The sequence below is a fragment of the Eschrichtius robustus genome, chromosome 1, assembly GCF_028021215.1.
Source record: "Eschrichtius robustus isolate mEscRob2 chromosome 1, mEscRob2.pri, whole genome shotgun sequence".
Lineage (NCBI taxonomy): Eukaryota > Metazoa > Chordata > Mammalia > Artiodactyla > Eschrichtiidae > Eschrichtius > Eschrichtius robustus.
Genome location: NC_090824.1, coordinates 90,489,628 through 90,503,785, shown reverse-complemented (window position 1 = coordinate 90,503,785; position 14,158 = coordinate 90,489,628). Strand labels below are relative to the sequence as shown.

At 45.1% G+C, this 14,158-nt stretch overlaps 2 protein-coding genes across 8 annotated transcripts in view; one reads left to right on the top strand and one right to left on the bottom strand.

The window, feature by feature from the left end:
- TUBGCP4 (tubulin gamma complex component 4) overlaps positions 1 to 1,037 on the bottom strand; it is a 48,715-nt gene extending 47,678 nt beyond the window's left edge. For 2 of the 4 annotated variants that reach the window (XR_011074808.1, XM_068550372.1), the window contains exon 1: positions 805 to 1,037. Coding sequence is in view for 2 of the 4 variants with exons in the window: in XM_068550372.1 (XP_068406473.1) it covers positions 805 to 1,028 (224 nt within the window). In the remaining 2 variants the exon portion in view is untranslated. Of the gene's footprint in view, positions 1 to 671 lie in introns of all 4 variants that reach the window. The other 2 variants (XM_068550386.1, XM_068550394.1) reach the window with 2 other exon arrangements.
- ZSCAN29 (zinc finger and SCAN domain containing 29) lies at positions 917 to 12,665 on the top strand. 4 transcript variants are annotated; one of them, XM_068550359.1, is made up of 6 exons: positions 917 to 1,122; positions 2,034 to 2,471; positions 2,955 to 3,159; positions 5,145 to 5,840; positions 8,128 to 8,595; positions 9,603 to 12,665. In XM_068550359.1, the coding sequence occupies exons 2-6, from the start codon at positions 2,157 to 2,159 to the stop codon at positions 10,469 to 10,471; spliced, it is 2,553 nt and encodes an 850-aa protein (XP_068406460.1). In that variant the 5' UTR covers positions 917 to 1,122; positions 2,034 to 2,156; the 3' UTR covers positions 10,472 to 12,665. The 4 variants fall into 4 exon arrangements, with proteins under 4 accessions (XP_068406460.1, XP_068406453.1, XP_068406446.1 ...); XM_068550352.1 differs by having other exon boundaries at positions 917 to 1,483; XM_068550345.1 differs by having other exon boundaries at positions 917 to 1,552.
- Positions 12,666 to 14,158: the final 1,493 nt, after the last annotated feature.

Sequence of the window (14,158 nt, the reverse complement as noted above, 5' to 3'; positions counted from 1 at the left end):
TTTCAATGGTAATAACAGCAATAAACTCTATATATACATAGAGGACACTATTATTTTTATAATACCCTTTAGATGTGAAAAGATGTTCAACATCCCTACTTATTAGAGAAATGCAAAGCAAAACTACAGTGAGATACCACTTACACCAGTCACAACGGCCATCATTAAAAAGTCTACAAAAAAACAAAACAAAACAAAACAACAAACTGGGCTCAAGACCAAGTTTGCTAATCGCTACGTGACCCCTGACACCGGGATTTAATCTCTGAAATGGAGATAGGTGGTTGCGAAGATTAAATGAGATAAAGCATATAGCACATAGCCCTTCCCCCTCACACACTCCTGGTTACATGAAGGTCCCCCTCCAAATTCTCCTAGTGCAGAAATCTCCCGGGCGAGGAGTAATAAGGGAGACACTCTCACTTTTTCATCCAGCAAAACTGGCTGAACCCTTATTGTGTGTCAGGCACTATGTATTTGGACTAGCTTTCAAAACCCAGTTTAAAAGCACATATAATTACTGAGCCCTCCGGTTACCTGCCCAGGGACAAGCCCCCCACGCCTCGGCCCGTGCAAGCCCCGCCTTCTCAGTCCCTCAGACTCCTCCCCTTGGCACTAGCCTGCTCCACCCGTTCCGCTCTCGCTAGTTCCCGCGCTGAGGCGGACAGTACCTGCAGGCCACTCCGCTTGTTCCAGGTGAAAATGGACCCTGGATACCCGCTCAGAGCCAAGAGCAGTTCGTGGATCATTCCCGCGGCGGACCTCGAGTCCCTATATCCGTCGCACCCTCCCCCAGAGCCTCACCAGGCGACCAAAGAGGCGAGCGCTCCCTCCTCTACACGCGCACAGGACCCCGGGACGGGCAGTTCCTCCTGACTGTACCCGCCGAGGCTACTGCTGAGGAGAGCTGACGGGAAGCCGGGAAGGGGTCGGCGCGCCGCGTCCCGGAAGTGAGCCGCGCTCGGCTGGGCCCACTCGTTGGCTCCAGCGGGTGCTCCGCAGGAGTCGCGGGAGGTTCTCTTGCGCATGCGCCTCCAGCCCCCGGGTCGGCCGCTCGGACTTCCGGTTTGGGAGCTGGACTGGGAGGCTGGAGAACCCGGGCTGGAGCCCTACCCCGAGCGGGTGAGGCTAGCCCGCGGTCAGAAATGCGAGTGGGTTGAGCGACAGCCCGAGAGGGAGAATATCCCAGGAGTGGGTCGGAGGGTGCTCTCAGGGCGCTTAGCCCGGTCGGAGGCCTCTGGAGGGGCTCACGACGGCTTTCGAGACTGACCTGGCCGGAGGGAGAGAAGACAAAGAGGCCGGAACCCCGCACCCGCGAACCTTGCAGCCCTCGGAGCGCCTGGCCAGCACCCGAGCTCGTCCTCAGGAGACCCATGACTACTGCCCCTTCGGACTCCCACTCTCCACCAACTCAGTGGGACTCTCCCCAAGCCCACCCGGCCCTCGCTTCAGGAGCCAAAACCAACTTCTGTCAATGCGCGAGGTTTCCAGTCACTAGTTCCCGGCTATTTACTGAGCGGTTACTTCTGCTTTGAGGGAGAACAAAGACCCAGTATTCAGTACTTGATTTTTGTTTGGGGTGGGAATTGGTAGTGGTGGAGTCCGAGGGAGCGGGGCGGACGGAGAGGGCCCGGGGAAGGACGGCGGAGGTACTGGGGGAGATCAGCTGCGACCCGCTGGACAGAGGCTTTTCGTTGCCTTCAGCAGGATGGTGACATGCCTTTAGAACCTCTCGAGCTCCCATATGGTTTGAACACAATATGCTACACTGGTCAGGGGAGCTCAGTGGGTCAGATTTGGGGGAGGTGGAAGAGGAACAGACAGTACTTTCTATTCTTTGCTGCTTACTCGGGCTGCCCTGGAAGGCGCCCAGAAATGCAGCTTTTGAATGGTCTCTCACCTTCATGCTCAGTTTTGGCTTGCTGTCCTGAAGTTGGTGCTACGTGGAGCATCTGGAAAGTAAGGCCAGCTCTGGCAAGACTTTAGACATATGAGTGTATTCCTTCTGATAGTGCCATCTCTCTCTACCCTAGGAGGAAACTCTTCTTACAGAGAGAGACTCATCTGCAGGTGATTCTCCAAGGACATGAGAAGATGGGTGTAAGCCCTGGAACCTAGACCCTTAAGTGGAGGGAAGCTGCTTTCTGCTGTGAACGATGGCCAAACCCACCCTGAGAGGGAATGGCACTAACTCTGAGACCTTCCGACAGCGCTTCAGGAGATTTCATTACCAGGAGGTAGCTGGGCCCCGGGAGGCTTTCAGCCAACTCTGGGAACTTTGCTGTCGGTGGCTAAGGCCGGAGGTGCGCACCAAGGAGCAGATTGTAGAATTGTTGGTGCTAGAGCAGTTCCTGACCGTCTTACCTGGGGAGATCCAGAAATGGGTACAAAAGCAATGTCCAGAAAGTGGAGAGGAGGCAGTGGCTCTGGTGGAAGATTTAGAAAGAGAGCCTGGAAGACCTGGACGTTCGGTGAGCAGGGAGGGGTTATTCAGAAGTGTGTGACTGGGCAGGGGCAGGATAAAAGGCCAAATTAAGGCACAGTCAGATTTAAAGTGGGGCACAGTCTCCCTTGGTGATGCTTATACTTCTGGTCCTTTAACAGGTAACTTTTTCAGATAGAGCTTATTGGGAGATGCTACCTGGGTGTACCTTTGCTAGGTATCATAACGAGTTATTCATAGTTTCATAGTTTTTTACTTAATAGGGAAGAAAGGGGAGCTATTTTTTAGCCTGGAGTCGGGTTTACTATTTTGATCTTTTTCTTTTGTAGTTCCAGCTGCTCTAAGCTAACAGTAATGGACTAAGGAAGACCCTTGTTCACTATTAACCACCCCCCGCCCCAACCCTAGCCATGTCCCAAAAGGATGATTTCTTTTGGGGTAATAAATAATCTCCTCTGGGAATACCCCTCATTATGACCTTGCAGTGACAATTCATGGGGGTTGTTTCTAGGTCACAGTCTCTGTGAAGGGGCAGGAAGTACGCTTGGAGAAGATGACACCCCTGAAATCATCACGAGAGTTAATAAGTGTTCGGCAGGAGTCAGTGGAACCCCAGCCCAGGGGTGTACCCAAGAAAGAGAGGGCAAGAAACCCAGACCTGGGACCACAGGAGCAGATGAACCCAAAGGAGAAGCTCAGACCTTTTCAAAGGAGCGGTGAGGAGTAGATTTATATGGCAAGATAGGATGCCATTCTAAATTGGGAAGTAGGGTTGGGAGTAGTGAGTGGGAAAGGGATTTCAGGAATGAGTGGAAATAGAGTATGCAGTTGTTGGGGACCTCCTGAAGGCATATAGTTTAGCTCTCTGCTGCAGTTCTTCTATTTCCTCTTTTGAAAAGTCTGCCAGAGGATGGCTCCCTACTTTTTCCAGAACTTGGAGTTTCTTTCCTCCTGGTAATGATGACACTACGTCAGTATTTTCTAGATAAAAATTCTTTTCTATACTTGAAAGCACATCTTCCTTTTAGTCATTTTCTTTCTCCATATTAAACTATATTTGTTTCTTTCTGCTTTTCCCCAGAAGCTCCATTCTTCAGACCTACTAAGTTTTTGTTACTCTCCCTTGGAAACTTTAAGTTCTCCAAATAGCATGTTAATTGTGGAGAATTAAATTATATATATTATTCCAGTGAGGGTCTGGTAGGTAGAGGCAGAGTAAGAATTTTACTTCAGAATTTCACTACACTTTCTTTCCGTATAACTCAACTAATGATTGTCGTTCACTTGATACTCCCCGGTCTCTTAGAGCTTTCCCCATTGTCTTTGTGCCTAGTTCTTATTCTTAAACTTGATTTTGTGGAACTTGTTTTTCTTCTTTGTACTCTGCAGAACTCCATTTTGTGTGTTTTTTTCTTTGATCACTTCTTTAACTTGTTGAGGTTGTTTTGAATTCTGATCTTATCATCCAAGATGCTAGCCTTCTCAGCCAGTCTGGTAGTGGTCTCTGTTTAGTCATCCAGATGCAGTCCCTCAACCGCACACACAGACTTGCAGAATTAATCAGTTTTGAACACCTACCATGTGCTCAACACCTTGCAGGGTACTCTGCAATGAGAAAAGGTGCCTATCCTCAAAAAGCCTATAATATGATTGAGAACACAAAAGTGAACATAAATATGTGCTGAACTGAACTGTACTGAAACAATGCCAAACAATGACTTGTTACTCAATTGTGTGAGTACAATAGGGGTTTGGCAGAGTGGGAGACGAGGGAGGGCTGTAGGGAAGGCTTCATGGGGGCACTGATGGGTTAAATTTCGATGGAAGGGAGGGAGTTAAAGGAAAGGCACAGAGTGGTGAATAAACGTGTGCTGTGTTCTGGAGAGAGGAGTCTGCTTTGAACGGGCCATGCCTGGTAACCACTCAGGTTAAGGTTTGGCAATACAAATAGCATGTGAGCTGAGGAAGCCAGAGCCTGGAGTTAGGTAGGACAGTGACTGCTGCAGTTACCCAGGTGTGAGAAGGTAAGGGGTCTAGATTTGGATGGTGGCAGTAGGAATAAAGGATATACTAAGGGAAAAACCTTTAGAACTTCGTGACTCAGTGTGAAGGAAACGGAAGAGTTGAAGACAGTCTCCCCCTTGAAATCACTCTGAGTTTAATTCTCTGGCCCCAAGTAGAGAACTACAGCTGAACCTTGGACAACGTGAGTTTGAACTGTGTGGGTCCACTTATACATGGATATTTTTCAATAGTAATTACTACAGTACTGTGGTTGGGTAAGTCTGCAGATGTGGAGGAACCATGGATCCAGAGGGCCTGCTACGAGCCGTACTTGGATTAACCCCCACGTTGGTCAGCTATGTAGGAGGCAGGAGGTGACTGTTTCCAGCAGTGCAGGACCTGCCTACAAGTGGCTAGGAGAGCTAGGGAGCAACTTGGAACAGAATTATCTGCTCTGAACACACAACAGAACGTTTTCCTCTCTTGTCACCCTGCTCTGGAAAATAAAATATTTCTCATTTTTTGAGGTTTCATGTATTTTTCCCCACTTTCTTCAACCCATTGAACTTTCTGGAAACATTTTCTTAGATACTTTTCTTTATAAGCCTCTTGGATAAAAAAGGCAGGTCTGAACTCAGAGATGTTTTTTATGATCAGTCCAAACTATGTTATCCTTTGTTTGCTTCCCTGCAAGCAGGATTTCCATTTCCTAAATCCAGTGTGGTCTCCACGTTGGAGCAAGGAGAGCCGTGGATCCCAGATCTGGGCTCCAAGGAGAAGGAACTCCCAAGAGGCAGTCACACAGGAGACAGACGAATGCATGCTGATCTGTTACCATCCAGGAGAGAGAGAAGAAGCTGGGTGGAACAGGATCACTGGGGCTTCGAGGATGAGAAGGTGGCAGGTGTGCACTGGGGCTATGAAGAGACCAGAACTCTCCTCGCAATTCTCAGTCAAACTGAGTTTTACGAGGCTCTCCGAAACTGTCATCGAAACAGCCAAGTGTATGGGGCTGTGGCTGAGCGGCTCCGGGAGTATGGGTTCCTCCGGACCCTGGAGCAGTGTAGGACCAAGTTCAAAGGTCTCCAGAAGAGCTATCGGAAAGTCAAGAGTGGCCACCCACCTGAGACCTGCCCCTTCTTTGAAGAGATGGAAGCCCTGATGAGTGCCCAGGTCATTGCCCTGCCCAGTAATGGCCTGGAGGAGGCAGCCTCTCACTCTGGCCTGGTGGGCAGTGATGCTGAGACTGAGGAGCCAGAGCAACAGGACTGGCAGCACAAGGAGGGAGAAGAGGCCATGGCTGAAGAGTCTGACAGTGAGGAAGTGGGCCAGGAGGCCACCCCCCAGGACCCCGACAACTCCACCACACCCGTCCTTTTCCGAAGCCCAAGTGGTAAGCTTTTCTTCTTGGGGTTTTAGGATTAGACTGAGGAGTTATGAGGCTGGATGTGGAGTCAGGAAGCTTAATGTCACCTGCCAGCTTTGTCACTTAGAGAACAGAGGCACTTCTCAGTTGTGTATTTCATTCTCTTTTGTGGGAAAATCAGTGAGCTAATAGTAAGTAGAGAATAATTTTAGATATTTTAAAGAAATACACTCAGAAAATTCAAGAGACTCCTGAAAAGGAGTATCATTCCTTCCATTTCTTTCTTAAAATATTTTTTCCTGATTATAAAATCACTGAAGGCTGAGAAAAACTTGGTACTGTATTATCTTTAAGGAGAACTAATATTTGTTGAGCATCTTATATGAACTGGTGTTTTATCTTTACTTCTCCAAACTCAAGGTTATTATGTGTTCCTTTTTACTTAGAAGAGCATAGTGAAGGACTGCCCAAAGTTGGGGAAACATTTTGTTTCCTGTGTGAGATCTGCAACACACGTTGGCATTTTAACAGGACCAAGAAGTCTTGCAGCAAGAAACCTTGCTTAACACTCTGCTGAAATATTTGCATATGGAACCATTTTAAAATATCACTTATTTCTGTTGATGTAATTTTGTACAACCATGTTGCTATGGGAAGAGCACGAAGTATGAATCAGGAGACTTCGTTTCTAACCCTGACCACTAATCAGCTGGGTGACCTCGCACAGCTATCTGACCATTTCACAGTTTGCGTCCTCAACTATAAAATGTGGCACAGCAGCAGGACTACTCCAGAGTTGCAGTTCCACTGGGAACAGTTATGTGTCCCTTCCATGTTTTATTATATGTGTTGTTACTTTTGTTCTAGTCTTCTTCTGTCTTGAATTTTTTCTTTTCCTTTTTAAAATAAATTTATTTATTTATTTATTTATTTATTTTTGGCTGCGTTGGGTCTTCGTTGCTGCACGTGGGCTTTCTTTAGTTGTGTCGAGCGGGGGCTACTCTTCATTGTGGTGCACTGGCTTCTCATTGCGGTGGCTTCTCTTGTTATGGAGCACAGGCTCTAGGCACGTGGGCTTCAGTGGTTGTGGCACGCAGGCTCAGTAGTTGTGGCACATGGGCTTAGTTGCTCCACGGCATGTGGGATCTTCCCGGACCAGGGCTCGAACCCATGTCCCCTGCGTTGGCAGGCAGATTCTTAACCATTGCACCACCAGGGAAACCCCTCCTTTTCCTTTTTTAAAAAAATTTTTGGGATTTCCCTGGTGGTCCAGTGATTGGGACTCCGAGCTTCCACTGCAGGGAGCACGGGTTCTATCCCTGGTCTGGGAACTAAGATCCTGCATGCTGCATGGCCTAAATTTAAAAAAAAAAAAAAAAAAAAATTTTCCCGTTTTTTCACTGGAATAAATTTCGGTAAATCACAAACATGGCACATGTGCTAGCTGCTTCACTTGCATTGAGTGGAGGGTAACGGAAGCAATGTAATCTCCAGCTGGCTCTCAAGTGGGAGGAAGGCTCTTAGAATCTCCCTTCCCTCTCCCTTGGGTACCTTCAGGGAGCAGAGCCTGTAGTCATCCTGAAGAAGTACTGCCCAAGTTGGGGTGGCCTGCAGCATTAGCAGAGTTCAGGTCAGGAGATGCTATCTGCTCTGCTTCCTTGCTCCTTCTGGCTCTGCCACTCCTTCGCTGCTAAGAAGGTGCATGACTACAGGTTCTTATCTTGTACCCTTCAGGTCTTTGCTATTGCTGGGCTGGCTTTTTTTGAGATTGTGGCAAGTGAAGAAGGGCCATAAAAGGGATTGGACTAAGCAGCAGTGTGATTCTGAAAGAAGCTCTTCCTTGGGATTTTGAGTCATTCTATGGGAAACTTAATTCATAAGGAAGTAGGACTGGTAGAAAAAGATTGATCAGAGAATTTAGGGATGGCTCATGGCTGACAGTGACTGATTGTGGGTCTTCTTCCCCATACCAGTTATTTTCTAATTAGCATCAGAATTCCAGAACTACCGGAAGAATGGGGAAATGCATTCTGTACACCTGCCTCAGTGTACATAATGATTGTTACAGTGGTAAGGTGGAAAGGCCTCTTTTGAACAGAATGTAGGAATAAAGGTCTCTGTGAAATTGATATAGGCTATAGAGAAGCAAAACATCCTGAGAGTTTGTATTGATTTTGGAAACATGAGGTGTTTTTACTTTTTCACCTAGGAGCCCGAGCTTAGGTGATTTTTCATGATGCAGATGATAGGACTGAGGAATTGAGACTATAAAGCCCTGGATTAAGTGGTGCTGAAATTTCTCTTCTGGTGGCAGGTGTACACTGGGGCTATGAAGAGACAAAGACCTACCTTGCAATTCTTAGTGAGACTCAGTTTTATGAAGCCCTCCAGAACTGCCACCGCAACAGCCAGTTGTATGGAGCAGTGGCTGAGCGGTTATGGGAATATGGCTTCCTTAGGACACCAGAGCAGTGTCGGACCAAGTTTAAAAGCCTCCACACGAGCTATCGGAAGGTCAAGAATGGCCAAGCACCAGAGACCTGTCCCTTCTTTGAAGAGATGGATGCTTTGGTGAGTGCCCGGGGTGCTGCCCTGCCCAGTGATGGCCGGGAAGAGGAGGCAGCCTTGTGTCCCACCCAGGAGACCAGTGAGGCCGAAGCCGAGAAGCAAGCTGAGGAAGCAGATGAGGCCATAGAAGAAGATTCTGAAGATGATGAAGAGGATACCGAGGTACCCCCAGAGGCTATGACCCGTGCTCCAGTCTTATTTCAGAGCCCCAGTGGTAAGATCCTTTCACTTCTTAAGGTAGAAATAGCAAATAGCAAAGGGAAGGCAGTGGGATTTAGGAGAAGAATCATGAGATTGAAAACCAGAAGTGGCCTCTACACCCAGCTCTCATGGATTCTTATTGTGACCACATTCTCTCTTCTCCATGTTTCCTGTCTGTTATAAAGCAGCTAGTTTATATCCCCTATTCACTTGACTTGCCTCCTCACACTACAGCATCAATCTGAGATGGCTGCAGACTTTGTAAATTAGCCATCATCTGCATGTGACCTGCTAGGTTACTAGGCAGTTTACCTAGCAGGGAATCTGAAAGCCTACATTTCCCAAGTAGCATGTCATATACCCACAGATGGATGAAGTTGATTTTTAAAGTTCATTCTCATTTGTTTTTTCTTCTAGTTTCAGCTTGTAAACCAGCTGTATGCTTGCTTTATTCACATATATGAAAACCTGATAACCTCTTTCTTCAGACACACTTATGCAAAAGTCTGAGATTTCTGAGGGAACTGATCCTTTGAATCTCAGCTACTGTATAAGAAAAAGAACCCCAAAACTTCATTATGGCTTCCCTCCTTGTGAGAAAAATTATTCTGATTTTGGAGTCACACATATATATGTATGTGAATCTGGACTATGTTGTTTATTAGTTGAGTACCTTAGAGCAAGTTACTTAACCCTGTAAATTCGCTCGTATGTTAAGACCTACCTCATAAGGTTGATGTAAATGAAGTACCACAGTGAAGCACCTAACACAGTGCTTGGGCATTTGATAAATAAGTTTTCTTTTCCAAAAGTTCTTTAGATCAGCATTCTTTAAGTGTGTTCCACAGAGCATCGATTCCATTAGAGAAGTAAAACATCGGAATTTTAACAGATGGTAGTTATTTGGGATCTAGAGCTCCCTAAATTTTTACATTTAATCATCTAATGTGATACTTGCTTTACCCTGGTACATAACAATTGAGAAAACAGGTAACTTTTAAAATTCTATTCTTATGTCAGGTTTTGAGGCTGGATTTGAGAATGAAGAGAATCTAAAACGGGATATTGCTGAGGAAGTACAACTACACAGGACGTTACTTGCAAGGTCTGAGAGGAAAATTCCCCGGCATCTTAATCAAGGTAAAGGCACTGAGAGTGAATGTAGATCAGGAAGACAGTGGGAGAAGACCCCAGGGGAGAGAAGAGGAAAACCAACATTCCCAGAGAGGAGTTTAGGTAAAGTTCTAAGTCATCAGAGACCTTACTTGGGGGAGAGACCCTATAAATATCTCAGATATGGCAAAAGCTTTGGTCCAAACTCCCATCTCGTGCATCAGATATCCCCTCAAGTAGAAAATCCATATAAATGTGCTGACTGTGGGAAAAGCTTCAGTCGGAGTGCACGCCTCATTAGACACCGGAGAATCCACACTGGAGAGAAACCTTATAAATGTCTTGACTGTGGGAAAAGCTTCCGTGACAGTTCAAATTTCATCACCCATAGAAGAATCCACACAGGAGAGAAACCGTATCAGTGTGGTGAGTGTGGAAAACGCTTCAACCAGAGCTCAAGCCTTATCATTCACCAGAGAACCCACACAGGAGAAAAGCCCTATCAGTGTGAAGAGTGTGGAAAAAGCTTCAATAACAGTTCTCATTTTAGTGCACATCGAAGGATACACACAGGAGAGAGACCCCATGTGTGTCCTGACTGTGGAAAGAGTTTCAGTAAGAGTTCTGACTTACGTGCACACCACAGAACCCACACAGGAGAGAAACCCTATGGGTGTCATGACTGTGGCAAGTGCTTCAGTAAAAGCTCTGCTCTTAATAAGCACCGAGAGATCCACACACGAGAAAAACTTCTCTCACAGCCAGCCCCTAAGTAAGCCCCTGAGGATCTATGAAGAAAACAGTCTCATTACATGTATTGAAATTGTTCAGAAAAGTCCTCCAATAGTGAGATCCATCTCCTAATCTGTGCCTGGCTAGTTTAGGAAATACTCTAGAATTTACCCCACTGTTTGTTTCTATGTTTCTCCTGGATCTAGAGTCAAATTCCCAAAGCATCTTAAGAATGAAAGGAAGATTTCATTCCCTCTCCTTGCCTTTATTGACGGTAACACCTTTCCCTCTCAGTGCCTATGTTGTTCCCTTAATAGAGAGGACACAGTAATAGATCCTATGAGTTTGACGTGCACCCTTCTTTACTCATCCTGTTATAAACTGCATTTCAACTAGAAAAGCCCATCACAGCAGCATTTCATGGAGAAGTAGTAAGAATTCTCATTGAATGGGTGTAGCTCTTTATATAGCAATGGAAATGCAAAAAAGAATGACTTTTCCTGCTCACTTAACCCTGTGCTCAGAATGACATATTTGTCATGCACACTCTTCCTTTACCTTAAAGAAGGAGAGTTTAAGTGTCCAATTTGGTTCTGACCTATAAGTCATTTTGTCAAGAACCTAGGTGTGCTATATGGGGAAACAATGTAAACCTCGTATAAATATTGAGGTGTGAACCCTGGATTTCTTAGTTTCTTCCAAGCCCTAGAAGCTTTGGAATAGAAAAATACTGTATTTACAGCGTCTGGTGTGATTTTTTTTTTCTGGTCCATCTCATCGGAATTTCATGTGTCCCTTGTAGTCCAGAAGCCTAAAGAGCAAGCCAGTTGGATGCGGTGATAGGGAAAGCAGTTAGAACTGCCAAGAGGGAATTGTCCATATTCCACACACTCTAAACACAGATTATCTTTGGTCAGTGGAGTTGACAATACTTACACACACACACATGCACACATATTCAACTGTATACATCTACTTTTAAAAGCAGTTCTTCAAATGCAAGTGTAATTCTGATCTTTATGATCAAATAGTATTGAATTAATTGCCCACATGTTCATAGCAGTATGATGAGCGGGTACAGCGCAAGTTAAACAGACCTTGTCCTCTTCCTTACAACCTAAAACAGATGACACTGACATGGACAAATAGTGCACATGTATAGCTGCAACAGTTTTAGAGAAATCTAGAAAGCTAGGTAGTAACACTATGCATAAACCTTAAGGTCTAATGCATTAGAGTTTGGAAAAAAATTTGAGAGGTATTTTCTTCTCTTTAATCAGGAAGGCTTCATGAAGCAGGAAGTGCTCAGAGGGAAGGGTACTAGGTGGGATGAACTTTCCAAAACTCATTGCAAAACTGAGTGCTGAATGGGTGAGAAATGGGAAAACTGGGGAGCAAGGGAGCAGAGGGCAAAGGACAGACTGTAAGGAAGGTTAGACAAAGCTTGGAGTAGCACAAAATTGGAGGGGTAGCAAGATACGGGCCGTGCAGAAGGCAGAGAGGGACTTGCCTCAGCTAAAACATGGAGTGCCAGGCAGATAGGAGATGGGCTCCCATCCTCCAGAGTAAATCAGGTACTGTGCTGTGCTTACTGACAAGGAAACAGCTGACTGGCGCTGGGGAAGAAGGATGAGCAGTCTTAGGGGACTAGCTCCTATGGGAGACGAAGGTCAGAAACCAGTATCTTAAGAAGATACTTCAATGGGCAGTTCAGAGGAAAGAAGAACGTGAGTGATGGGGATAAGCAGCTGCATCATTAGTCACATTGAATGAGTTGGGATGGGAATGAGATCTGAGAGAGAAGTGGGGAGGTAGAATTTTCTAAAATCCATAGCTTACTATGGTAGATGAAAGATTAATTAGGGTTCTGGTGCTGAGGGAATTTCCTAATTCCTAACTCTTACAAATTAAGGGGAGATGGTGTCTCAATTATGTTGCCTAAGCAGACAGGAAGATACAAGAAACACAAGTCTAAAGCAATGCCTCGGGATCTGAGATAGTTTAGGAAGTGTGCTATAGTGTTTTTTAAAAAATGAGAGATCACTGTCTTCAGTATGTCTATGTATAGTCTTGTGGGAAAAGCACTGGTGTGGTACCAACAGATACAAATTCTGGTTCCAGATGTCTTATGTGTAAGTCAACCCGCCTCCATTTTCCTTTCTGTAAAGCAGAACAGTGTTTACACCTTAATCTGCCTCTCAGGGATATCATGTTAATAAAAATTCTATCTATAAAATGCCCAGTGGTTCTCTAGGTGTTTTTTTTTTAAAATGTATATATGCAAATTATGATTAAGTTGTTGCTGGTAGGAAAAGATAAATCTTTACCTGCTTTTTCTGGCTGCCTGTATGGGGTTACTACAAGTATGCCTGTCTGAATCTTTATGTTCTAGGCTGAAAAACAAATTAGAATGTGGTAAAATAGAAACAAAAATCTTTCCTTAGTATCTGTATCCATATCCATTGGGACCCATCATAACTGGGCATGGAGAATGAGTCAATTTTAAAAGACCCAGGACCAGCCCTGCAACCTCCAGATGAAGAGAATGTGCAAAAGGAATAGGGCAAGAAAACCATAATTCAAAGAGTCATGTACCACAATGTTCATGCAGCTCTATTTACAATAGCCAGGACATGGAAGCAACCTAAGTGTCCATTGACAGATGAATGGATAAAGAAGATGTGGCACATATATACAATGGAATATTACTCAGCCATAAAAAGAAACGAAATTGAGTTATTTGTAATGAGGTGGATGGACCTAGAGACTGTCATACAGGGTGAAGTAAGTCAGAAAAACGAATACCGTATGCTAACACAGATATATGGAATCTAAAAAAAAAAAAAAAATGGTTCTGAAGAACCTAGGGGCAGGACAGGAATAAAGACGCAGACGTAGAGAATGGACTTGAGGACACGGGGAGGTGGAAGGGTAAGCTGAGATGAAGTGAGAGAGTGGCATGGACATATATACACTACCAAATGTAAAATAGAAAGCTAGTGGGAAGCAGCCGCATAGCACAGGGAGATCAGCTCGGTGCTTTGTGTCCACCTAGAGGGGTGGGATAGGGAGGGTGGGAGGGAGACGCAAGAGGGAGTCGATATGGGGATATATGTATATGTATAGCTGATTCACTGTTATACAGCAGAAACTAACACACCATTGTAAAGCAATTATACTCCAATAAAGATGTTAAAAAAAAAAAAAAAAAGAATAGGGCAAAGGCAAAACTCTTACCAGGGAAAACCCAATTTTATCTCAAACTAGCTCACAAACCATTATCTGCCACCCAATCTGCCACTCCTGAGGATGGAAGAAGCAAGAAATAATACATAGTCTTCAAACATTCTAAGAAAGAGAAACCAAGCCCACTGTCGGGGGAGCAGGAGGATCTATGCACCCCTCCCTTTTAATACTCATTCAGCCTTTGTAGGGACAGACTGGATGGCATGTGCAGCAGAGGAAGCAAGAATATATTAGCAGGAGCTGGACAGTCATATCTGTTCTCATCAGTTGTTTCCTTAGTGCTATTATTTCTTTTTATTTTCCCCATGCTATCATTCTTCCCTTCCTTTATTGCTTATTCTCTATGGCCAATGCCACAGAACTTACACACACACACACACACACACATATATACATACATTCGTATATATATACAGAGGGAGAGAGAGAGAGCACTGCCATTTCTCTTTTACTGTAACCTGAGTATAGAGGCCGTCTTGTCAACT